Source organism: Elephas maximus, chromosome 3 (genome assembly GCF_024166365.1).
Source record: "Elephas maximus indicus isolate mEleMax1 chromosome 3, mEleMax1 primary haplotype, whole genome shotgun sequence".
Taxonomy (NCBI): Eukaryota; Metazoa; Chordata; class Mammalia; order Proboscidea; family Elephantidae; genus Elephas; species Elephas maximus.
Window position 1 is genome coordinate 71632063 of NC_064821.1, and position 26530 is coordinate 71658592.

At 50.1% G+C, this 26530-nt stretch overlaps 1 protein-coding gene across 1 annotated transcript in view; it reads right to left on the reverse strand.

The window, feature by feature from the left end:
* Window positions 1-7899: 7899 nt before the first annotated feature.
* The window catches only part of LAPTM5 (lysosomal protein transmembrane 5), a 28319-nt gene continuing 9688 nt past the window's right edge, over window positions 7900-26530 (reverse strand). Inside the window, exons 2-8 of the mRNA XM_049878550.1 lie at window positions 18235-18328; window positions 17432-17508; window positions 16045-16173; window positions 14606-14728; window positions 13326-13421; window positions 10618-10710; window positions 7900-9355 (exon numbers count right to left, since the gene is read on the reverse strand). Coding sequence (XP_049734507.1) covers window positions 9266-9355; window positions 10618-10710; window positions 13326-13421; window positions 14606-14728; window positions 16045-16173; window positions 17432-17508; window positions 18235-18328 — 702 coding nt within the window. The 3' untranslated portion in view covers window positions 7900-9265. The remainder of the gene's footprint in view (window positions 9356-10617; window positions 10711-13325; window positions 13422-14605; window positions 14729-16044; window positions 16174-17431; window positions 17509-18234; window positions 18329-26530) is intronic.

Below are 26530 nucleotides of genomic sequence, written 5' to 3' on the forward strand. Positions count from 1 at the left end.
AATGTTACCCGGTCCTGGGCCATCTTCATGATCATTGATATGTTCGAGCCCACTCTGGTGGATATTGTGTTAATCCATCACATTGAGGGTTTCCTTCATTTTCACTAACCCTCTACTTTACCAAACATGATGTCTTTTTTTAGCAGTTGATCTTTCCTGATGACGTGTCCAAAGTAAGCGAACTGAAATCTCACCATCCTCACTTCTAAGGGGCATTCTGGTTGTATTTCTTCTAAGACTCATTTGTTCGTCCACATTGTATTCAGTATTTTTCACCAACATCACAATTCAAGTGCATCAACTCTTCTTCTGTCTTCTTTTTTCATTGTCCAATTTTCACGTGCATATGAGGTGATTGAAAAGTCAATGACCTCAAGTGCACCTTAGTCATCAAAGCAACATCTTTGTTTTTGGATATTTAAAGACGTCTTTTGCAGCAGATTTGCCCTGTGCAACACATTGTTTGGTTTTTTAACTGCTGCTTTCTTGCTGCTAAGATGAAAAACCACTTATTGAACACTAACTCCAAAGACAAAGTTCTGTTGTTATCCATACGTTTTACCATAGAATACTGTCATCGGAGTTAATGTTCAGCAAATGGCTACTCATTTTATTTTGGGAGCCCTAGTGGGCAGTGGTTAAGAGCTTGGCTGCTAACCAAATGGCCGGCAGTTCAAATTCACCAGCTGCTTCTTGGAAATACTGTGGGGCAGTTCTACTCTGGCCTGTGGGGTCACTATGAGTTGGAATCAACTTCATGGCAACAGGTTTGGTTTTTTTTCAGTTTGATTTGGTTTGGTTCTCCGTTTTATTTTGAGGAAATATAAAACTTGGCATCTTAGGCTCTGAGGGAATCTCAAAGGTCATCTAGACCACTGTATTCTAGCCTGGACATCATGCTATTCACCTGGAGGTATTATTAAAAATACATATTCCACCAGTGTTGGTGCCTTCTCAGGCCCTCAGGGTCAGCCCACACCCCTAGCAGCAGGTGGTGGAGCTTTTCGTGGGGGACGGCTACTACTGTCAGTCACCCTGGAACAGGAAATGAGCATTTGGAGGAGAGGGCATGGGTGTAGCACTGGGAACTATAGCAGATACTTCTGATGGCACGTCCCATGGCCCTCTGGGTTCACCTACAGCTGCAGTCTGTGGTTCTCACTCACAATGACGGTGAGCAAGGCAGCCTGGGAATTTAAAGTCCCCAGGGGCAACCCTCAACCAACGAGCAATGGGAGCTGTGGGTAAATACTCCAGTTTCTCCATCTCCCACTGGACAATTCTGAGATGTAATCCTCATGGTTCCTCAGAGGGCCCCCAAATGGGTGTGAGCCCCAGATGCCCAGAGCAGTGGTGACCTGCTCATTTACACACTTTATTTTGGCTTTTTTCCCTTCTCTGTCTCACTTCTCCTTTCACTTGTGTTTCTTGGGATCACTCCCCAAAGAAATTACTTACACTGAAGGCCTTGTCTCAGGACCTCCTTTGGGGGAACTCAAACTAAGACAAAGCTTTCTCAACTCCCTGTGGGAGTCTAAAGCAAGGGCATGTTTAGGGTCCTGCTGAGGGTGAGGGAAGGAGAGCTGGCTGGCCACTGACAGGTGGGGTAGGCTGAAAGCTAAGAAGGCAGGAGCCTGGGTCCAGCTGGGGCCACATAACAGTTGGCAAAATTCAGTTCCTTAATGGCCGTAGAAATAAGGCCTCTGTTCTCTTCCTGGCTATCAGTCAGGGACTGCTACCAGCTCTAGAGGCTGACCACAGTTCCTTGCCATGTGGCCCCCTCCATAAACCCTCTCATGCTTCAAATTTTCCTGTTTCAAACCCTCCCTCTTCAGGAAGAGCCCAGTCCTTTTTAAGAGCTCAGCTGATTAGGTCAGCCTCACCAAGAATAATCCCCCACTCTTAAAGTCAACTCTGCCATAAAACATAACCTAATCACAGGAGTAACTATCCCGTTAGATTCACAGGTTCCATCCACCACCAGTTGCAATTCATTCCATTCCACACTGGGGCCACGGGGACTCCAAGAAGTACCTTCATCTAGATCCATTTGCAAGTTATTCTCTGTTTTACATTTCCTTCTATCATTCTCAAACTGTTGATAAATTTTTGTTAAGGCTTTTCAAAGACCTCTTTAAAGTGTTAAAAAGCAAAGATGTCACCTTGAAGACTAAGGTGCGCCTGATCCAAGCCATGGTGTTTTCAGTTGCCTCATATGTGTGTGAAAGCTGGACAATGAATAGGAGAGACCAAAGAAGAATTGATGCCTTTGAATTATGGTGTTTGCGAAGAATTCTGAATATACCATGGACTGCCAAAAGAACGAAGAAATCTGTCTTGGAAGAAGTGCAGCCAGAATGCTCCTCAGAAGCAAGCATGGAGAGACTACATCTTACATACTTTGTTATCAGGAAGGATCAGTCCTTAGAGAAGGACATCAGGCTTGGTAAAGTAGAAGGTCAGCGAAAAAGAGGAAGACCTTCAACAAGATGGATTCACACAGTCGCTACAAGAATGGGCTCAAGTATAACAAACATTGTGAGGATGGCGCAGGACCAGGCAGTGTTTTATTCTGTTGTGCATAGGATCACTATGAGTTGGAACTGACTCGATGGGACCTAACAACTACAAGCCTTTTCAAATGAAAAATACAGACTCTCAGGCTCCATTCGAGACCCAGTGTATTTATATCTCTCAGCTGTTCAGGTGGTTCTGATGTAGCTAAGCCAGATCTCATGCAACCTCCCATAAGAGGCATCAAGTCTCTCTCTATCTTTGAAAAGCTGTTGTCCAGCCTACGGTGGAACACTCACAGACTGAGAGCTCAATACGCCTCAAAGTATTGCATCCCATCTTTATCCAGCTCTGAATGTGAGCAAGCCCCCTGTAGTACCATGTTCAGCAACCTGAACATCATGGTCCTGGCCCCACTGAGTCCACTCTTCCCTAATGAGAACAGCCTCATTTCCTACAACCATCCCCAGTACACATGGATTTCAGCCCCTTATCGTCCTGGTACCTGCTCCCAAAGGCATTTCCTTTTGTCTCTTTCTGTCTTAAAGATTTGAGCTCTGAATTGAACCTAATCTTCTAGGCAGCAGAACAGATTATATTTCCTCCCCTTTTCTTCCATACTCTTGTTGTTAGTTGCCATTGAATTGGACACTGACTCATAGTGACCCTAGGCATATGAGAACAAAATGCTGCCCAGTCCTGTGCCGTCCCCATGATCAGCTGTGGATCGGACCATTGTGATCATTGACTGATGTCAGAAGTAGATCACCAGGCCTGTCTGCCTAGCCTAGTCTGTCTCAGTCTGGAAGTTCCGTTGTAACCTGTTCAGCATCACAGCAAAACACAAGCCTCCAATGACAGAAGGGTGGTAGCTGCACATGAGGTGCACTGACCGGGAATGGAACCCCGTCTCCCACATAAAAAAGGTGAGAATTCTACCTCTGAATCTCGAACCTTTATTCACGCTTCCTGAAATCCCTGCTATTCTCCCCCAACCTCAAAACAGAACCACTGGAGACATGAGAAAAGCACGTGAAATGCGCAGACTTAGTGGTTAGCTCACTATTTCATCAGTCAGTTTCCAATCTCTCGATCTACTCTGACCAAGACTTAAAGCACTTAGGATTGTTGTTGCTGCCATTTGGAAGCTTAAGGAGGGAAAAATAAAACTTTCTCCAAATTGGGAAGTGTACTAGTTTTCTATTGTTGTGTAACAAATTAACACAAACTTAGCCACTTAAAATAGCAAAAATTTAACTCACTGTTTCTGTGGGTCAGAGGTCTGGGCACAACGGAGCTGGATTCTCTGATCATGGTCTCAGAGGCTGAAATCAAGGTGTCATCTGGGCTACCTTCCTTTCTGAAGCTCAGGGTCCTCTTTCAAGCTCACATAATGGTTGGTAGAATTCAGTTCCTTAATGGCTCTAGGAATAAGGCCTCCGTTCTCTTCCTGGCTATCAGTCAGGGACTGCTCCCATGCCTGACTTTCAGGGAAACCAAAGATTCCTGTCCAATCAGGCACCCTGGGAAGGCCTCCAGTTTGCAATGAAATATTTCGAAGTGTTAGTAAAAGAAATTCCCAGGGAGGAACAACCAATGGGCCTGGCTTGGGTCTCTGGGTGGCATCAGCCCCTCTACAGTGGTGTAAGAAGCAGCTCCTGTGTGTCTCTGCGGCCATGGGCCCTTGCTGCTGCCCACCAGATGGGCTCTCCAGGAGCCAGCACTCACATTCCAGCCTCTCCCGAGAGTCCAGGAGGAAGCCTCCCTAATTAGCCATCAAGAGTGTTCCCATGCGCAGCAGACTCATAGGAAGCCACAGCTGGGCCCTACTCCTGTCTAAATAAAGACAGTCCACCTAGGGGCAGCTTTGCTGCCGCCCCAGTGGCTCAGATGGTCAGACAGGACCTTTGTCTTGTAGCTTCCTCTGCTCCGTGTGTGAGACAGGACATTCAAGGCAGGAGGACACTCAAAGCAGAGAAACAGCCTGGGCAAAGACTGGAGACATGTCCACATGTCAGAGGGGACTGCCGCCTGAGGGCATTCCCGATCCCACCTCTGAGAACTCATGGCTCACAACACAGACATGATCAGCCTTGACCTTGACAGGGCCACGTTGCTAAATTTTACACATCAGTGGAGCTACATTCCTACCTGAGGGCTTTGGGAAAGTTTTTTAAAGCACCTCAGGTGGGCCAAGTGAAGAGCAAGGACAGTGGCAGGACAGTTACTGTGCAACCTGGGGAGACTATCAGGAATCTCGTGGAAAAGGAGGAGGGGACAGGGTTATACTTTCCCAGGGTTGGATGTCCTGATGAAGATGATCTTGACACTGGAACATTCTTCAGGTGTCCACGGTCACTCCGTGATAGAGCAGGGCCAGGCCTTGCTCCCAGCAGGCTGATCGCCACTTGGGGGCTCTTCCCTGCTATCGTGCATTGCTGAAGGCACCACAGAGGGGAGGGCCTGTAGGGTGTGCTTTCCGAAATGCCACGGAACATACATACGAGGGCAACCATCCTGGCTGTATTTATTTCAGTTAGCACCTAGTTCTTCCCACATTGACCCTGAAGCAGCTTTCCTTAAACTGAAAAGTGCTGTATTTCCTTGTCCATCCCTCTCCCTTTTCTACTCTTCTCCCTCACTCTAGACCTTGCTATACCATCTGTGGGAGGCAGGATTGTAAGATGGCTCCCAATGACTTAAGATGGACCCTGGATAATTCTCCCCTTGTGTGTGCCACCATGGGGTATAGGGAGTGGATGTGGAACCCTCAAAACCAGAGGTTAAAACCCATTTTTTAAAAAAAAGACCTCAGCTCAGTAGGAGGAGGAAGTACTCGGTGACCGTCGGAGCTATAGTAGGATCGAAGGGACAGTCTTGAAAGGGAGGAGTTCCCCATCAGCGGGGGTGTGCAAGCCAAGGTGACATGGCCTCCATCAGGAGGTCACATCCAGAAGGGATGAAACCAGCAGCCTCTGAGGTCCCTTCTGGTCCAAACTCCCAGGCTCTGTGACTAGCTCCAGGGGCATGTAACACCTAAAAACTCCCTGCTGCCCCCAAGACCTCCCCCAATATGTCAACAGGAGTGAAATGAGGGCTTCTTGAGGAGGAGGGTCCCTAGAGCAAGGGTGAGGTTGTCCGGGAAGTATAGAGGAATGAGCTGAGACTCCAATCAGGCCTATAGGAGTGAAACCCCAGCTCTGCAACTTGATCTGTGGGTGACTGGGGCCAGTATGTTCCCCTCCTTGAACTCAGGAATAACCCCTGCCACGGGGGCCTTCGGGAGGGCTCCCTCAGATGACACACTCGAGTCTCTATTCGTTTACAGGGCCATTCCTAGTACGATCACAGACCCGGAGAAGAGTGAGGTTCTTGGCTGGCGACCCCAGGTCTGATTTTGCGGACTCCCTTCCCTGTTGGAGACAGCCTGTCTGGCCCAGCCCCCGCCCCACCACCCTGGCCGGCCCTGCCTAGCCCCCTTTTTCCTGGGGCCAGCTCCTTTCCAGCACCCAGCTCAGACAGGCCCCTTCAGTGGGTCCAAACCGCCCAGTCCCTGTCAAAGGACCCCTGTCTAAGCCTCAAATGGGGCATTGATAGGGCTGCGACGAGGCTGCCCAGCCGATCACTGCCGCTTGGCTTGGCCAGGCCACGCGGACTTCCTCAAACCCAACTATTTCCTGCTCCTCGGCGGCCCCCTTCCAACCCACCTGGCCACAGGGCACAATCCCTCTATACATCTCAGCCTGTTCCTCGGCTCCAGGCCAGGGCTGGGAGAGGAGAAGGACGGGGAGTCACATCAGCTTCTTTAGGGTTTCCTTGGTCCCCCTTGGTGAGGACAAGATGATACCTCTCCTCCCATGACCTCTGCTCCTAATCCTCACTTGGTGGGGCCCCCTCAGCGGGGTAGTGGACCTCCACATATAGGTCTTCACGAGAATTGATGGCTCACCCAGCCTGGGGACCCATCCTCTCTCAACAGTCTCCGCTTGGAGTGGACAAAACGGCCTTTGGTTGAATCCCTGCATGACCTCAAGAAAGTCACTTGATGTCTCTGGGCCTCGATTCCCTCATGTGTGAATGGATGGAGTGGGAAATCTCTTTTCATCTCTGTTAGATTCAGGTTTAATCAATTACTTGGGGATTCGAAAAGGAGCAAATAAAATCTGTGAAGAATTTGCCATCCCCCCAAAAAGTTGATAACACCAGAAAGTTAACAACGCTTCTCGAATCCCTCACCTTCTTCCTCCCCTTTCCCAAAGGACAACTGCACCAGCCTTCTGGGTCCCTGTCTCTGGTCTCTTCCTTTCTAAAACACAAACCTGGCCCAGTCATTCCCCTCTCCAAAACCCTTCAAAGACACCATTGCCCCAGGATAGACTCCATGTTCCTTGGCATGGCATTCAAGGCTCTACTACATCTCCTTTGGTGCCAGTGACAGAGCTCAACTCACACTGCCCTTGGCTCTCTGCTGACTGCGTTCTCAAGCAGAGTACAGCTTAGTGGTAAATCTTCAGCAGTTTGGCAGCCCCAGGAGAAAAATGACAAGAAATGGAGAGATAGCATTTGAGCCCTGGATCCAACCATGCCTGAAGCCAGAATCCCTGGACTTTTCATTTATGTGAGCCAAGAAACACCACCACCATTTCCCCACCCCCACCCCCATAAACTTGTTTCTCTAAGGTTTCTGCTTCTTGCAATCATTCCCTTCCTAAAAACACCCAACTTGGCTGGAATTAGCCAGCGGGGCTTGCAGCCAAAAATCCCCAGTGTATGCAAAGGCCCTTCATGCCTCAGCCCCAGAGGCTCACCAGCCTCTTCTCCCACCCCTTCCTACTTGCAGCCACACTAAGCTGCCAACCCGCTTCCCTCCCACCTCCCTGAAGGCCTTACACACCCACCACCTTTGGCCTAGAACATCCTTCCCCTCTTTGCTTGCTGCTGCCTACTCATCCTTTAGACTTGGCTTGGTGAAACCCCCCTCAGGAAGCTTTCTCTGGCCCTTATGTCCTCTGTGCCCCCACAGCCCCCAGACTTCCCTATCATGGAGTTGGCCACGGGCTATTATACTTGCTTATGGGCCTGTCTCCCCAACCCCAGACCCTGGGTAACCGGAGGCAGATCTGACCTATTACAGTCATCCCCAGGGCCCAGCGCAGGGCTGGCTCCAGGGGGGTGCTCTCCAGGTGAAAGCAGCTCACACCTGATTTGGGAAACATCAGTGTGAATGCGTGGTACGTGATTCATGGTCACAAACGGTGTCAGGTCATGATACTGTCTGGGCACGGGGTGTGTGTGTGTGTGTGTATGTGTGTTGGGGTGATGCAGGTAGAAGGCAGCTCGCCAGCCCTGCCTACGCCATATTTCAAGAATAGCACCAGCCCGAGAGAAGCTTGTTGCTGCTTTATTGAAACTTCTTTCCTGTCCCACACTAAGCAATTACACAAGCGGGTATTAGCAGGGAGCCCCTGGCACAGCCTTCTCCCTCTGCACCCCCTCAAAGACCCCAGAGAGCCTGCCTCCATGGATCAGCTCCCTCAGGGGCCTTGGCCCCTCAGGAAGCAGGCAAGAGGGGGGATACTGGGGCCCACACCGTCCTACTCCCACCACCAAACGCAAGCCCCCACGGCAGGGTCCGCATCCTGCATCCACAAAGGGTTTACCTGTTTTGACTGAACTAACCTGTGGATTTAGTCCAACAAACAGATTTGTCTTATTTCTGGGCTCAATTTCTGCTTGACCACAAGTTTATTGGGCAGAACTGATGTGTTTATGACTGAATCAGTGGCAATCGATGGCCTGGCTGGTGGGTTTGTTTGTGATTGAGTTGACCTCCTTTCACTGAACCCACTGCTATTTGACTGCACAGACCACAGGGTGACTGAATAAGCAATTGTTTGGCTGTTAATGGTGACAACTCTTTAATAAAACAGCTAATGTCTGAGGTGACTGTTTGATGATTGAAACAACTGTTATTTCCTGGAACGAGCTATTGTGTGATGGATTGGCAACTGTTTGACCGAACTTTCATTCGACTTGACAATTATTCACTGACTCAGAGGTGCTGAATTAAGTAGAATGGGCTACCAGTTGTTGGACTAGATTGAACCATTTGGAGGCTAATTTGATTTTTTTTTTTTTCCACAGAATTTTATGACTATTCTAAATAGACTGATGGTTGGCTGAATTGATTATTGTCTAAGCAAGCTATTTGAAGAAATTGACTATATGTGTGAGTATATACATATATATATACTCACACATATATGTACTGTACATATAATATATATAAAGGGAAACGGATTACAATTACTCAGCTTAATTGCTATGTGTGAACTGACTATTTACAAAGCAATGCAATGGCTATTTGACCAAATTATTTTAAAGAATTGACAAGTGTGGTTTGGATTTGTCAATTGTTTGGCTAAACTGGTCAAGCTGACAATTGTTTAACCAAGCTCATTCAATTTAGAATGATCTGTTGATTAAACAAGTGTCGGAGCTGGTCAAAATAAACCCAGTGTTGTCGGGCTGAATTTTGGAAAGACCCAAGGAGTCATTCAGTCAAAAGGGTTGACCTAATTGTGAGCATCTTACAGGCCCCACGAAAGGACAGGCCAGCAAGGGGCACACAAGCAGATTGTCCTGAAGTCAGCCGGGTGGCCTACCCAGGCCACAGGGGCCGCCAAAGCAAAGAAGCAGATTACGAGGCTGCTCCGCTCCTCCCAGTACCAGGGCTGGGGCCTGGCGAGAGTCACACCTCCGAGTAGGGGGGTGGTGCTGGGCCCCCCTCTGGAGCCTTGGGTGGCAGAGACAGGGCTTCCTCGTAGGATGGCAGGACCACCTGGGAGAGACAGAATGACAAGAGCTGAGGATTGGCAAGAAAGATCCACATCTCAACCTGGGGTCAGGGGACCCAATGCCCACCTCTGGCAATATGAAGGAGTCAATGACATCCAACATATGTCAGGTCCTTACTCTGTACCAGGCATTGCATACCTGAGATGAAGTGCACTTTCTGTCCTCATACTGGACATGCTTGTTTTTGCCTATTCAGCCTCAAGTTCTCCTTGTTTTGATAATGCTTTATTTTCCTTGGGAAAGCATATGGTTTCAAAAGAACTGATCCCATCCCTCAGATCCAGAGGCTGGGCATGTGACCTGGGCATGGCCACTCCAAGTGGAATCCTATTTCTGTGGCTATAGTCATAGGTTTGAGGATGGGATGTGCTGCAAGCCAGTCCAACCATACTACTCCTGGAACTTTATTTTTCTGCTGGGGTTGCTGAGAGCATGAGAGGTCGGTCTAGTGGTTTTGGCAGCTATCTTGCAACCATGAGAGAAAGGCTGCTTGAAAACGGAACTAACACTGAGGAAAGTAGAGTCAAAAGATGGAGACAATAAGATCATGTTCGGGTGTCAGAACTTGGTCAGGCCTAAAGCCAGACCTATCTTGGACTTTGAAGCTCCATAAGCTAATAAATTCTGCTTAAGTCAGATGGAGTGTGTTTTTGCCACTTCAACCAAAAGTCTTAACTAATACAATTCCCATTTTACAGATGGGGCAACTAAGCCCCCAGTTATTTAAACCAACTGCACTTTTTCCCATCACTTCTCCAATCCAATCTTCTAAGCAAACCTCATTCCCTGTGCCAGGAAGACCTCCCCTCCCCTTTCCCACCTAACTTGTACTGATTGACCATCTAAAACATGGTCAAGTGTCACCTCTACCAGGAAGCCCCAGATGAGGCCAGGTGCCTCCTCTCTGTTCCCATAGCCCCTGTGCTTCACATCGAGTTGTAACTGGATTTCTGTGTCTGGCTTCACCCTGGCCTGTACATTCCTCTAGAATGGGGTGGCATCTTAGTTTTCTCTGCACCCCCAGGCCTGGATACAAGGCTGACAAAGAATCAGGACAGTCAATATTAAATGAATGAATGAATGAAGGAATAACATCCTAAACTCTCAGAGCTAAAAGAGAGCTCCACATTTCTTCAGGACCTACCCTCATCTTACAAGTGGAGAAACTGAAGCCCACAGGGGAAACAGACTTGCCCCAGATTACACAGTGAGTGAATGGCAGAGCTGGGACTTGACCAGGCTCACCTTCTGGAGCATCTTGGAGCTGTTCCTCTTCTCGGCCGAGTTCATGTACTTCACGAATTTGTAGCACCTCCACACACACTTGAACATGTAGACCTAGAAAAAGGCCCAGGTCAGTTTGTGCTTCACTGCCCTCCTTCGCACCACCCAAACAGACCTCGGGCAGACACCGGGCATTTCCTAGGTGGGCACAGCTCAGTCCAGAAGGCAGTGTCCAGTTGCTGCTATTCAGTTCCCCTACTGTGGTTGGGGGAGGGGGCTCCCCTGACAGTCACAGGCATTACAGGGCCTCCTCTTTCATTGTCTACAGGCTCTCAGTGCAAAACCAAAACCAAGCCTGTTGCAACTGAGTCAATTCTGACTCATAGAGACCCCACGTGTGTCAGAGTAGAACTGTGCTTCATAGGATTTTCAATGGCTGTGATCTTATGGAAATAGATCACCCGGACTTTCTTCCATGGGGCACTGCTGGGTGGATTTGAACCGCCAACCTTTCAGTTAGTCAACCAAACCCACTGCCGTCGAGTCGATTCCGACTCATAGCGACCCTACAGGACAGAGTAGAACCGCCCCATAGAGTTTCCAAGGAGCGCCTGGCAGATTCGAACTGCCAATCTCTTGGGTAGCAGCCGTAGCGCTTAACCACTATGCCACCAGGGTTTCAGTTAGTAGCTGAGCACAAACCATCTGCACCACCCAGGGGCCTGCTCTCAGGGCACGGGTGCTTTTCAGGGTTCTCATCTACCCTCCAGCCTCTCTGGCAATAGTCCTGCAGGTGTTGCTTGTTGCCTTGGTGACTGGGAGTTCACTATCTCCTGAGGTGGCCCCACCCATCTTGAGATAGCTCTGGGGGTAGGAAAGGTTTTCTTCAGAGTTGCTTATGGTGTATTGTTTTTTTAAAGCAGATTACAAAACATTGGCCCCAACATCTTCCCATGTTTATAAATAAAGAAATATGTACACACATATGTATCTGTCAAGATGAGATTCATTTTTCCTTTTCTCTTAGTAGTTGGTGTCAGAATTAAGACGACCTTGCTTGTCTGGAAGAAACACACTGACAAGATTTCCAGGGTGAGGCGTACAGTCCCAAGGAGCATGTTCAAGGAAGAGAGACAGCCCCGAAACTGGCTCCTAAATAAGGAGGGCATGATCTGTCATCTGGAAGGCCCCTTGTTTTACAGCGTCCCACAATGGGGGCAGACAAAAATAGGCACAGAGAAAAATAGGCATGAAGGTGTAGTGAAAATTGAGTATTAGGGAGGGGAACAGTGGGACAGAGGGGGCAGAGAGAGAATATCCCCTCCCAAGGAGGATGACAAAATAGAAGAGGGACGAGGAGATGGTGTTGTATGGTGGGACTTGGGGAGTTATTCCCCAGTAGAATGTGGCATGTAAACCACACATTGATTGCCCCCATGAAGCCTTCAAGAAAGTCCTTAGTGCACACTCATTAATGCACTTCTGCTAGGTTAGTTCTTTGAGGAGGTTTAAAAGGAGCAAAGCAGCCCTGGTGGCACACCAGTTAAGCCCTCGACGGCGAAGCAAAAGGCTGGCAGTTCAAACCCACCCAGTGGGAGAAAGACCTAGCGATCGGCTCCCATAAAGCTTACAGCCTAAAAAACTCTATGGGGCACTTCTACTCTGTCACATGGGGTTGCTATGAGTCAGAATCAACTCTACGCACCTAACAACAATAATAAAAAGGAGAAAGCTGTGTTTCTAGGTTGACGTTGGGAGCAAGGAGAGCAGACTCAGGGCCACCAGCATAGAGGTAAGACTGGAAGGAAGCACACCCAAGCATCGGCTGTGACAGTCCCCGAGTGGTTGTGAATGATGGGCTATCTTCTTCCTGCTGCTCATTTGTGTTTTCTAAAGACATTTCTATAGTGACCACATGTTGCTTTCATAACCAGAAAAGAACACTTTTTTAAAGCTCTTCCTTCTGTTGAGTTGACCTTGGCCTTCCTGGGTTTTCAGGACACAGGCCCTGGTCTGGCCTCTGGAATTCCACATAACTCTCCTAAATCCTCTTCCCTAGGAGAGTCCTTTGAGTATTTAGAGACAATGATCACAGCACCTTGAGCCATCTCTTTTCCAAACTCAATAGCTCTAGTTGCCTTGAATCCCTCAGTCAGCAGCATTTTCATGCCTCTTCACCCTCCAGGCTGTTCACATTCCAGTCCATCACCATCTCTCTAAAAACTGACCGGAAACTGGACTCCAACCTCTGGGCCTGACCACCTAGAGGAGACTAAGACCATTCCCCTCCCTCCTTCTAATCTATTAATATGACCTCAAGTCCCATCTATATTTTGGTGCCTGAATCACGTTAAACTATGACATGGGCAAAGCAAGATTTATTATGTCCATTTTACAGATGAAACATGAGCCCTAGAGAGGAGAAGTGACTTGCTGAAAACCAATGATACAGCTAATGAGGGTTAAGCTGGGATTCAAACCCACGTCTGTCTGATTCTAATTCCAGACAGAGCCGATTTTCCATCCCTGGGTCAAGGCCTCTCTGGGTTATGCATTAAGTCCCTGACACCTGAGCCTGTGCAGCCTTTGCAGATCTACTTTCTCTAGATGGAATGTCCCAGAGGACGCTGGGCGGGGTCCAAGGAGCTGGTGTGGGGAGGACTGGAGGAAGGAGCAGCAGAGGACACACTTCCCTGCCCTCTAACAGTCTAGCACACACAGCCACTCACCTTTAGAATGAGGACAGTGATGAAGGCAATGGAGAAGATGATCATCATCTTGATGAACTGGTTATGAGCCATGCCCTCCTGGCTAGGGAGGTAATTCTGCAACAGATTTGGGAGCCATGTCAGTGCCTCCAGGCACAGGGAAGATTACCCACACCTTCACAAATAATGAGCCCGTGGTCAGCACCCTCAGGAGCACAGTGCAATATATTCATTACTTTGATCGATGGCCACAACAGCCTTTAGAAGCAGGTTGCTAGCATTAGCCCCATTTGACAGGTAAGGAAACCACGTGAAATGGATGTATTGGCTCCCCATCCAGGTGCTCTTGACCAGGTTGATGGGTATCACCTGCCAGTGGACTACACCTGTGCCCTTCTCTAGGGGATTGCCTTGGTTGATGGGAGCACCTGCCTTGGTTGATGGGAGCTGTCCCTGGGACAGCTCATTGGCAGTAACAGATCAATGGACAATCTCTGTGGCCATTTTAAAATGTGTCCACACATTCTTTGACACTCCTCCCTTCAAAATGTGGAGCTTACTTCCCTTTTCCTTGAGTATGGGCTAGGCTCAGTGACTCACTTCTAACAAATAGAAAGGGCGGAAGTAAGTGTGCAAATTCTGAGATTAGGTCATAAAAGACATTGCGGTTTCCTCATTGGTGCCCCCTCCCTTGGATCATGCACTCAGGGGGAAGCCAGCCACTATGTTGTAAGATCACTCAAGCAGCCCTATTAATGTTGCACATGGTGAGGAACTGAGGCAAAGAGCCAACAACCTTGGAAACTGATCCTTCTCCTACTCAAGCCTTCAGATGTCTGCAGCCCCAATGACAACTTGAGTGCAGTCTCACGAAAAACCTTGGGCCAGAACAACCCAGCTAACCCACTCTCATATTCCTGATCCTCAGAAACTACGTAAGGTAATAAATTTTGTTGTTGTAAACCACTAAGTTTTGGGGTGATTTGTAACAAAGCACTAAAAAAAACTAATATTATTTCTGTGGTGCAATTCACCCACCAGGGCTCCCTATGGGATCAGGTAGGACTGCTTGCTGAAGCTGCATCTCTGCCTAACTCCCTCCTTTTCTCTAACCTGCTCCCCTCACCCCCTTACAAGTTTCTTCCTGAAAGTTCTCCCTCAATAAATCACTTAAACAAGAATCCTCCTCCCAGGTTCCACTTTTAGGGAACCTGACCTAAAACACTGAGGCACAGAGATGTAAAGTGACTTGCTCAAGGCCACCCAGCAATGAGTGGGAGCAGAGCTCTGCCCAGACTCACCATGTGGTTCATGGACTTGAAGTTGAGATAGGTGGGCACTTCCATGTAGGAGCTGCAGAGGGTCATGATGCTCAGGCAGAAGTCCAGCAGCTGCAGGGTCATCAGGGGGACCTTGGAGGGGCCCTTGGGAGGACAAGGATGAGGAAGAAGAAGAAAGGCCAACTATTAGACCCCACTGGAGAGCCCAGTTACTGCAGAGCACATAGTAGGCCCTCGGCTTGAGACTGTCTTAGCTACAGGGCACATCAGCCACTCTCTAGTTCTGCCCTCCTTTGTGCAGAAAGAAACAGCAGCCCAGGGAGAAGACATTCATCTGAGAGCTGGTGGCAGACCTGGGACTAGAACCAGAGAGTCGTGACTCCTGGCCCATGGCCCTTCCCCAATATGGCCCCTCAGCCTCCTCAAGGACAATAGTCAGGGGAAATATTCAAAGCAACTGTTGGGGAACTGAGCCATGGGTTGTGGCAGCCATCATGGGCCTTCCCACTGTGGATGCTCATCATTGCCTTTAATCATCTTTACTCCTTCCTTCAACTTGGTTATAAAGGAGGGACAAGACAGTGGCTGGGCACAACAGGGACACTCGCCCTCTCCTGTAGAGTCAATTCACATGCAGCGGGCATTTACTGAGTGCTTCCCAGGTGCTGTTGTTGTTGTTATTGGGTGCCATCAAGTGGATTTCAATTCACAGTGACCCTATGTGACAGACTAGAACTGCTCCACGGCTTTTTCTAGGCTGTAATCATTACGGGGGAGCCCTGGTGGTACAGTCGTTAAGAACTATGGCTGCTAACCAAAAGGTTGGCAGTTCAAATTCACGAGCCACTCCTTGGAAACCCTATGAAGCAGTTCTGCTCTGTTCTATAGGGTCACTCTGGGTCGGAATCAACTCGACAGCAATGGTTTTTTTGGAGGGGTTGATCTTTATGGGAGCAGATCGCCAGGTCTTTCTCCTGAGGAGGCACTGGGTAGGTTTGATCCACCGACCTTTCGGTTAGCAGCCCTGGTGGCACAATGGTGAAGTGCTGGGCTGCTAATCACCTGTTTGAACCCACCAGCCGCTCCGCAGGAGAAAGATGTGGCAGTCTGCTTCTGTAAGGATTGATAGTCTTGGAAACCCTATGGGGCAGCTCTGCTCTGTCCTATACAGTTGCTACAAGTCAGAATCGACTCAACGGCAATGGGTTTTACCACGTGCTAAGTAAGCCTTCACTATATATTTTCCTTGTTTAATCTTCGCAAGGACACGTTGAGGAGATACAATTACAGATACATTTTACAGATGAAGAAATTTGGGGTGGTTGGGAGAAGCTCAGGGACTTGCTCAAGGTCACCAACTAGGAAGTGGCCAAGGAAGCGCCTAACCTCAGTGACCTGGCCCTCCCACCTCCCCAGACTGGGCCTGGGCCCTGCTGGCAGGGAGAGGGCTGGGTACTCACAGTCCGGCTCCGAGAGGCGAACTTGAGGTAGGCAGGCAGCTCGATGTAGGAGCCCAGCAGGGTGAGCAGGCACAGGAGGAAGTCCATGACTTGCAGAGACAGGAAAGGCAGGAGGTACTTCTCCCTGTTCTGGAAGGCAGGTCTAGCCCTGTTAGGGTGTCCCTTGCACACCTCCAGAGGACCCCCGCCCCATGCGTCCACTCTCCCTCAGCTCTCTCTTCTCCCCCAGATAATGTGGCCCTCTCCCAGATCATCCCCCCAATCCTGGCTCAGCTCAGGGTACCCCACAAGGTCCGATGCCTTCCTCTCAGTGACGCTCTGGGGGCAGGGAGAAGCCAAGGCCCAGGCCCTGAGTCTTGGTGTTGCAGGAGGCAATCATGTAAGGGAACCAGCGCCATCTACAGGGATACATGCTTCAGGGGCTCAAGGAGTGAGGCCTGACTCAATTCACTCACAAGAACCCAATAAGAAAGGGCTTTGGGTCCATTTCACAGGTGGGAAAGGACCAGAGAAGGTTCCCTGGAGGTGGAGACACCGGGCCAGGATCTGGAAAGCTGATTAGGAGCAAGAGGAGGGAAAGGGGTTTGGAAAAGCCCAGAGGGGAAGAGAGCCTCACTGCCTAGGTGACCGGACCTTCTCCAGCACCGGCTGCTCCCTGGGATGTTGAGTGTGGTAAGCAGCCCTGGTGGCCGAGGCTGCCATTCTGGGGGCCAAGGGGTAGGTTGTTCCTCTTTTGCAGGATGTTGAGCCACAGCCTGTCTCAACTCTCTCCTCGACTTCCTCTTGGGCGAAGCAGCACTGGGTTGTCCCTGTCTCTCTGAGGGTCTAGCTTCACCGGTCAGGCCATGAGCTCCCCAAGAACTTTCCAGAGTGTGGGTCTCACTCTAGACACAGTACACGCTCACTGGACGGAATTGAACCAGAGGTGTCTACACTGGGCACTGCTTCAGCATCCTCTCGCTCATTCCAAATTTCAATACTTTCTACCCTCTCCCCATGCCTCAAAATGACCCCTCCTTTTTGCTCCATCAAAATTCTCTGCCGCAGTTGTGGTTTCAAAGAATGTGGGTCACCAACTAGTTCTTGCTAAAGTGTCAATGACTGACAGCAGCCACTGTGCAGGGCCCTTCACAGAGCCCTGTACTTTAGCACATAGCCAAGGCCCCAGCCCAAGGAGTCAGTGCCCATGTGGAAACAGTTCTAAGGTAAGCACGACAGTCTCAGTGTACAGGTGGGCTTCCTAAAAGTCCTCCCTCCCACCCTCTCAACAGTCAGTGCTGCCCAGCCAGTGGGTGTGAATAGGAGGGGACAGCAGGAGGGCAGCTGGGGTTCCTTTCCCCTCTCCAGCTCCTGGCTGCACCTCCCCTTCCCCCAGCCGGGCCCTCACCTTAACCACACCGATCAGCAGGCTCAGGCTGATGATAAAGAGCATAGTGATGAGCAGGAAGCTGGAGAGCAGGTCAGCTGAAAGACAAGAGAGAGCTGTGAGGGATCTGAAGGTGCCCCTGGGCACCCCTACTGGTCTCCAAAGACCACACTTTGAGAACCACTGGTGTAGGAGTACAATAGTGAACAGAGCCCAGGTTCTGCCCTCAGGAAGTTCTCAGTCTTGAGGGGATACAAAGACAATAAAGAGAACATTTCAGGGTGCCAGGGTGGGAGGGCAGCGTGGGGTTGGGGAAGGCCTCTCTTGAGGAGGTGACCTGCGAGCTGAGTGACAAGGAGTCGTCCATGAAGCATGGGGGGGAGGGACCCCAAGACAGGGAGGAGCTTGGTGTGGTCTGTGTGGCTGAAGCGTGATCACTGTGGAAGGAGCATGGTGAGTGGGGGAGTGTGCAGGGAAAAGCCTCGATGAGGAGTTTTGACTCTATTCTAGCATGATGGGCAGCCATGGATAGGATTAAGCAGGGAGTACTATTGTCACCCTTAATAGTTGGGATTGCAAAGTGCCAACCCATCTGCTCTCACGACCTTGAGACTTGGGTGGAGACAGGTGGACTATTCCTATTTTGCAGATGGAAAGCCTGAGGCTCAAAGAGGAGAAAGGACTTGCCTGGGGTCATCCAACCAAGAAGTGGCAGAGCCTGAAGCTGTGGCCTGTGTGCCCCAGGCCAGGACTTTCCCCCTGCCCCACCTCTGCCTCCCCACCCTTCTCCCCCACGCACCCCCACTGTCCTCCCCTAGACCTACCAATCCTGAGATAGCCTGTCTTCGAGAATTTGCAGGAGGCCTTGCCGTGAGCCACCTCCACTGAGTGCTCAATGAGCAACAAGACACTCATGATCTGGGGGAAGAACACAGCACTGGTCAGCCAGAGACTATGCAGTTTCCACCACCACCCATCCCACCCTGATGATGTGCCGTCAGGGGCCTATGGGGAGGGGTCCTGGGGGAGATGGGATGCCAGGTAGGTGTGACCTTTACAGTTGACAGCTTGAACTCATAATCTTGGTTCTTCCTCTCCCTGGCTGTGTGACTTTAGGCAAGTTACTTGGCCTCTCTGTGCCATGGGGAACATCTAGAAAATCTGTTGCTGTCAAGTCATTCTAACTCATAGAGACCCTATCAAAAACCCAGTGCCATAGAGTCGATTCTGACTCATAGGACAGAGAAAAATTGCCCCATAAGGTTTCGAAGTCTGTAATCTTCACAGAAGCAGACTGCCACATCTTTCTCCACGGAGCAACCATGAGTTCAAACCTCCGACTTTTCCACTTAGCAGCAGAGCACTTAACCACTGCACCAGCAGGGCTCCTCTTCCCCATATTAGTAGCTACCTTAGAAGGCTATTTCAAGGACTAAATGGGAACATCCGAGGGAGCACTTAGAAATTCCGGGTTCCCATAGCGGTAACTGTTACTGTTCAAGGTCAAGCTTGGGGAGGTGGTGGGAGAGGGGAGGGGCTGAGGGCTCTTGCTGGTGACTAAGACCCTCCTCTGCACCCCCTTTTATAACAACAGGCTCTGGGCATTGTAGAATCTTAGGTCACAGTATCCAAGCATGCCAGAGCTTCAAGGTCCTGAAATCATCAAATACAGGATTGAAATCCCAGCTTCTGGGACACAGACCTGGGAGGGTTCTGGAGAGCATCTGATCCAAGCCCCCTGGGGTGCCTGTCAACCCCATCCTCCATGAGATCTGGACTGAAGCTCAAAATCAGACAAGCCCAACCCCCATTCCATATGCTGGTTTTATAAGCTCAGGAAGGTTAGGTGGCTTACCTAAGGACACACAGCGAGTCAGGTACAGAGTGGAGACTGAAGTCTAGGTGTCCCAGGGCTATCCTCCTTCTTTTCCACTCCCCTACCCTCGAAACACCTCAGAGCTCCTGCTAGCCCCAACTCCAGAGGGCTCAGGTATTTTGATCACGCACCTATGTCAGTAAAGCTTTTTGAACACACCCCTCTACATATTTTTACTTCTAATTTATATACCTATTCTGCTGGTTTATCATGAACACCATAAAACATACATGGAAAAAATTCCAGAAATTAATAAAAAAAATATGATTTAGAAGAATTTAGAAATTCTAACATTATCTGAAGGAGCCCTGTTGATGCAATGGTTAAAGCGCTCAGCTGCTCACTGAAGGGTTGGCAGTTAGAAACCACCAGCCACCGCACAGGAGAAAAGACCTGGCGATCTGCTCCCCTAAAGATTACAGCCTGGGAAACCCTATGGGGCAGTTCTACTCGGTCTAAAGGGTCTGTATGAGTCAGAATTGATTTGTGGGCACACAACAACAACGATATTGTCTTCCTGCAACCCCAGTCATCACTTTGGACATCACCCCCCTTAGGAGATCACTGCTAACCCACAAAACCCCAACCCTTCAATCCAGGCCTGAACATCTCCCACAGGTCCGCCACCCTGTCTGCAATCCCATCATTAACATCCCACTCCCCCTCTCCAACCTCCCCTTCCAAATGGCAGGTGACCCTAGGAGGGGAAGGGATGGGACCTTTGTACAGCCTGCCCCCATGCCCAGTGCATTAACCACACCATCTTGGTGATCTCCCCATCACCCAAAGAAGAGACTCTTCATAACATCCCTCCCATTTCGCAGATGAGGAAAGCGAAGCTCCAAGAGCTAGAGAAGCTTGTTCAGGTCCTCCCAGCTGGTCGTCTGTAGAGCCAGGATTCAAACCCAGGCCACCGGGTCCAGATCCCATTCTCCTCACCCTTCCACAGCCTCCCCGGCACCTCCCAGCCTCCTCCCATCCCCACTCTCATGTCAGGCATTCTGTGACCCAGGAAGGGGCACCTCTCTCCTGTCGCCTCCACGGTCTCCTCTCCTTCCCCACAGCAGGAACCTCCGCGTGTGCAAGAAGCAGCAGTAGGCACCAGAAGCTACTTCTACTTTCGTAAAAACCACCTACATTTAGAAACCACACTCACCCGTCATCCATTTCATCTTCTCAACCACGTTGTCAAGGGTACAGGGTGGGGAATGATTCTGCCCCCGTTTCCCAGATGAGAATGCTGAGGCTCAGAGAGGGCAAGGACCTGCCCAAGGACACAGAGCAAGGCAACCTCAGAGCCTCACTTAGACCCTCTGTCTGACTCCCAATTTTTGGCTGGAGACACCAGTCCCAGGAAAAAGGAGGGCGGCTCAGCCCCCAGGGCCCAAACAGCTCCCTGGAAGGTGGAGAGGGGCTGACATGCATTGAGCACCTGTTGTGTGCTCACTCCTCTACAGACAGGCTTGCACTGCAATCTCCTGAGGCCCTACAAGAGAAACGATATTATCCCCATTTTTACAGATGAGGAAATCAAGGCTCAGAGAACTCAGGTGCCCTACTTCACACAGTCAGTAAGTGGCCCAGCTGGAATTTGAACTCTGTTGCCTCACCTCCAGAGTTCAGGACTCCAGTCAGGGCTGGGCAGTTTGCTCTGGGATCAGCTCCTGATCTCACCGACCAGTTGCCCACCCTACCCTGGCAGCCAAGCCCAGGCCTGTACTCAGCGCCCAGAGGCAGCAGCCAAGGCATATGGGCAGCCTCCTCCACTGCCTCCCTGCCATGTGGTCCTGGCTGGCTCTGGCTCCTCCCTGACCTCAGCCTCCTCTCCAGTCAATGAGGAGAGTCACCCCCATCTGCCCTGAGAGTCGTTGGGAGGACCAACCACAGAGGAACAGGGAGGTCAGGGAGCAGAATTCCTGCAAACTGCAGCGCCTCACAGCCAGGCTGCCTGGTCTTCTGCCCTCCTGCCCACCCAGGGCCTGCACCCTGCTCACCAGGAGGCCCTGGCTGCTCTAGCAGGGCCCCATCCAAGGGCTGTCTGTAGTTCCCGGAAAGTACCTGGTTTACTAGACAATGCGTGCTGCAACAGGTCCAGAAACCCCAAGAGTCTAGATTTCCCAGGCTTCGGGCCCTCACCTTTCCTCGTTCCCAAGCCACTAACCACTCTGGGCTTTAGTCGCCTCATCTGAGAAATGGGGATAATAGCCAGACCTGCCTCATGGGGTTGCCATGCAGATCAAACGACATGCTGTGCACAGATCAGGCACACAACAAAGGGCCAGTGTTCGATTGTCTGTGTGGGCATTAACTCACTCCCTTGTTTGTTCATCCTTAAACGCTTTCTGAGCACCTCCCACCTTCAGGTCCTATGGGGGTAAGCCACTGGCCCTGGCCTGCTGGTATCACAGTCTCCAAGGCAGCCTGATGGGTCAACAGTTATTCCCATGTCTTAGGGGAGCTGCTTGGGCACCAGCAGCTGAGCCTCCTTCCTTTCTCTTGGATCAAAGACTGCTGTCTTCTAACCTTTGGTGTCTTCTAGCCTCTGGCACCACAGGTCAGCAGAGAGTGTGAGCCCGGCGTTGGCTTGCTCTGTGTCCTTGAGCAGGTTCCTGCTCTCTCTGAGCCTCAGGGTTCTCATGTGGCAAGTGGAAACAGAATAATTTCCTGCCCCGTACTGTGCGCAGGATTGTTCAGATGATGAAGCAGGGGGCTTGGGCTTCCTGATGAGGGAATGATCACTGTTGTCAAGAAGTTTCACAAACAGGCAAACCTTGAGCATGGCCTTAAAGCATAATTAGGAGTTTTCCAATGGAGAGGTGCCTTAGTTATCTAGTGCCGCTATAACAGAAATACCACACAAGTGGAAATTAATCCCTCACAGTCTAGGAGGCTAGAAGTCCAAATTCAGTGTACCAGCTCCAGAGGAAGGCTTTCTCCCTCTGTAGACTCTGGGGGAAGGACCTTGTCATCAATCTTCCCCTGGTCTAGGAGCTTCTCAGCACAGAGACCCTGGGGTCCAAATGGCACCGTCTACTTCTGATTCTTCTTTCTTGGTAGTAATGAAGTCCCTCTCCTCTCTGCACGATTCTCTCTTTTATATCTCAAAAGAGACTGACTTGAGATTCAACCTAATCCTGTAGGTTGAGTCCTGCCTCATTAATTAACTGCCTCTGATCCTGCCTCATTCACATCACAGAGGTTAGGATTTACAGCCATAGTATAATCATATCAGATCACAAAATGGTGGACAACCACACAGTACTGGGAATCATGGCCTAGCCAAGTTGACACACACTTTTGAGGAGACACAATTTAATCCATAGCAAGAAGAGAGGAAAACATTCCAGGAAGAAAAAACATCACTTGCAAAGGCCCAGAGGTCTGGCGGTGCAAGATATGTTTGAATCCCTCCAGGGAAACTCAGAGGGTAGAAACTGAGACAGGAGAACATGACTCCCAGATCACCAATGGGGAAGTGAGGCCCAGAGACAGACAGTGACCAACCTGAGATCACACCACAAGACCATTGCAGAGCCAGGGCTCAGACTGTGATTCCACCTCCGTCCTGGGCCCACTCAACTCACTCCATTGCCACCCACATTCTCTGTTCCCTTTTTTTATCCCTTCCTTCTGCTTCTCCCTGGTTTCAGTTCCCATTCCCATCTCTTCTTTTATAATAACAAACACAACTTCCTTAAATGGTAAGAGAAGTGGCCATGAGGGTAGGAAAATTTCCCCTTCTTTTCCTGGTGGCAGTGAGAGGCAACTAACAGCTTGAGCTGAAAGGGAGGAGGTGGGGAGCGGTAGGAGGAAGCGGCAATGTTGAACGTGGCCGTGGTAATAACGGCGCCGACGGGGAGGCTGAGTGCAGTGGAGGAGATGCTATTCAGGCGGGGGATGACAATGGTGCCCACGCTGGGAGGCAGAGGTTGGCTGTCATGATGTTGCTGTGTGGACTGTGGTGGTGACGGTGATGACCATGTGCTGGGGGGGAGGGTGAAAACGGATGTGACACTGGATGTGGCAGGGGTGGTGGTGACAGTGGTGACAGCAGCAGCAGAAATGTTAGGAGGTGTTAATTGTTGGCAGTAAGAGCAATGATCATATGCTGAAGATGGTGGTGATGATGCTAATAACGTTGATGGGGTGATGACGATGGTAACATGATGGTGGTGATGTTGATAATGTTGATGGGGTGATGACGATGGTAACATGACGGTGGTGATGTTGATAATGTTGATGGGGTGATGACGATGGTAACATGATGGTGGTGACGTTGATAATGTTGATGGGGTGATGACGATGGTAACATGATGGTGGTGACGTTGATAATGTTGATGGGGTGATGACGATGGTAACATGATGGTGGTGATGTTGATAATGTTGATGGGGTGATAATGGTGGTAACGTGATGGTGGTGATGATGATGAAGATCATAGCCATGGTGGTGGTGACGCCAGATAGCTCAGTTCTGGGGTTCCAAGGCCAATCTCTCTCCAGGAAGGTAGGCCCACTCTCTCGGACCTCCATGGGGATCAGGACCCACCTCTCAGAAGCAGGCAGGCAGAGACACCCCCTGTGATGTTTCCATGGAATACACCTTACAGAGGAAGGACACTGGCCTCAGGGAGCCCCTGCTAAATGCTAGCCATGCCTGGGCACTTTCTGAGCCATGAACTTCATGGAGCCCTCATCACAAACCTCTACTTTGCCTATGAGCATCTGAATGTGACTTAGCAGAGGCTGCCCAAGGAGTCAGGCTCAGGCTTGTCCCCAACTCCTCCCCACAGATAGTGCAGTTTGCAAAGTGTGTCCCAAGTGCCACGTCCTTCCTGCCACCAAACCTCCCTGTTCCCCTTTCAGAGCAGCTCCACGCTGACCCTCCTTCCTCCCCTTCTGGTGGCCTAGGGACTCCAGGGCTCTCCCACACTTAGGCCATTTTTGTTATTATCACCCCCATCTCCAAGCTCAGTCCCCCAGACCCCACCTGCCCACCCCTGGGGCTGTCTGGGGGGAGGAGGGGAAAAGAGAACCAGATGTGTCAGCATCATGAGGGAGCCCCCCCCTTGACATCCTCCTTACTTCCTGTCACAGCTTATCACGGGCTGCCGGGTAGAGTCCATTCCCCCCAAAGTGCTATCTCCCCAGCCACCTCCCCAGTGTTAAACAACTCCCCAGAAAACTGCTGGGTATCTTATCGTTAAATACACCCCTATAGTCCAGCCTCATAAGCCTCCCAAGAATGCCTCTTCTTGTTTTCCCGAGGACCTTGCTCACTTTGAAGTAACAGACGTTTAGCCTAAAAGTTTCTTTTTTCCAAAACCTGTCTCTCTAGAATTTTATGTATCCCATGTGACTTGTTCTTCTGCACTACTGTATAACCTTCCAAGAACCAACAGTACATTCTTTTATCACAAGATTATAAATGGTATATAAGCAAAAAACCACTTGGCAGTAGTCACAGTAGTTTCTCTAGAACTGACAGCCCTTTTGCAGACGTCTCTCTCTTTCTCTCTCACTCTTAATAACCAGTTGATCTCTTTAATTGTCAAATTCTTATCGTTTTCAACACCAGCCAGCCCTGATACCGTGGCAGTGTCCCGCCTCAGGAGCCACACGCTTGCTCAGCTGCAGCCCCAGCCCGGCTGCCTGCACCTCCCCCTCCCAGAGCTTGGGCTACTCTCTTGAGGCTCCTGCCGTTCCCATCCTACCCCCCAATCCCCGCTCCCCACTGCCCCCACCCTCCTGCTGTGTGTGACTGTGGTCCCCTCCTCGCTCAGCTGGGCTTCGGGGCTCACGGACCTCGGGTAGAATCCATGCAGCCACTTATCCCTTGTGTGATCCTGGGCGGGTCACTTTACTTCTCTGTGCCTCAGTTTCCTCATCTGGAGAAAAGAAATGAAAATCCACCCACCTCATAAGTGGTTGAGAGGAATAAATGAGATGACACATGTCAATACTGAAGATGGTGACTCAGAAAGATGGACTGGCCAGCAAAAGTGCTTGTGTGTGGTATTGAAACACCGTGGCTGTGGCCGTGGCTGCTCTATTCATAGTTGTGACCAACTAGAAACAACCCAAATGTCCCTCAACTGTAGAATGGACAAGCGCATTGTGGTATATTCATGCATTAAAATCTACACAGCAACAAAAAAGAATGAATTACTGCCACACTCAACACCACAGAGGAAGCTCACAAACCTATGGTGAGAGAAAGGAACCAGTCACAAAAAAGCAAGCGCTGCATGACTTCATTGCTATGAAGTTCTAGAACAGGCAAAGCTCATGTATGTTGATAGCAGTCAGCTGGAGGTGACATAGTGACAAGGGGGGGGCACTGGGGCCTCTGGGGGCTGGTCCTGCTCTCTGTCTTGATCTGAGTGGAAGTGACATAGGTGGGTTCACTTTGTAAAACTTCATCCAGTTGTGCACCTATATGGACACTTTTCTATATGTACATTATATATCAATCAAAGGTCTTCCCAAGTCAAACCCAGTAAATATTGGCTGGCACCTACTATGTGCCAAGTCCTGGACCAGCCTCCAGACCAGAGGACAGGACACATAGGGACCCAGCAGTTCAGGGTCAGGAGCTCTCCTGTGATGGAACCCAGAGTGAGGGCTCAAAGAAAGCCTCTTAGGACAGTTGAGTCTTAAAAGATTTGTCCCAAAGATGAGTGGAAAGGTGTTCCAGGCAGAGGGAACAGCACAGCAAAGGCAAGAGTGGGTGAGGCACATTCAGGCAACTGCAAGCAGTTTCTCTGAATAAACTGTGATTTGGGGCCATCTGGAACCCCTGGGCGGCACAAACGGTGAAGCACTCAGCCACTTACTGAAAGGCTGGTGGTTCAAGTCGCCCCCGAGGTACCTCAAAAGAAAGGCCTGGCAATGTACTTCTGAAAGGTCACGGCCATTGCAAACCTTATGGAGCATAGTTCTACTCTGACACACATGGGATTGCCCTGAGTCAAAATCGACTCAATGGGAACTGGTTTTCTGTGCCTGGCAGGTAGTAAGCCCTCAGAAAACGTTAACTGTTATGCGGCTACGGTGGTCACAGGGGGCCAGGTATATGAGACTCTGGGTATCTAAAAAAGAGTCAGCATTCTGGCTGGCAGAGAAGGGAGGAAAAGCACTCCAGGAGAAAGGGACAGTTCACACAGATGCCAGAGATCACAGAGAGCAGTGTTCAAAGGGTACTCTCTGCACCATGCAGTGCAGGGGGAACGCTGTGCAGGGAACCC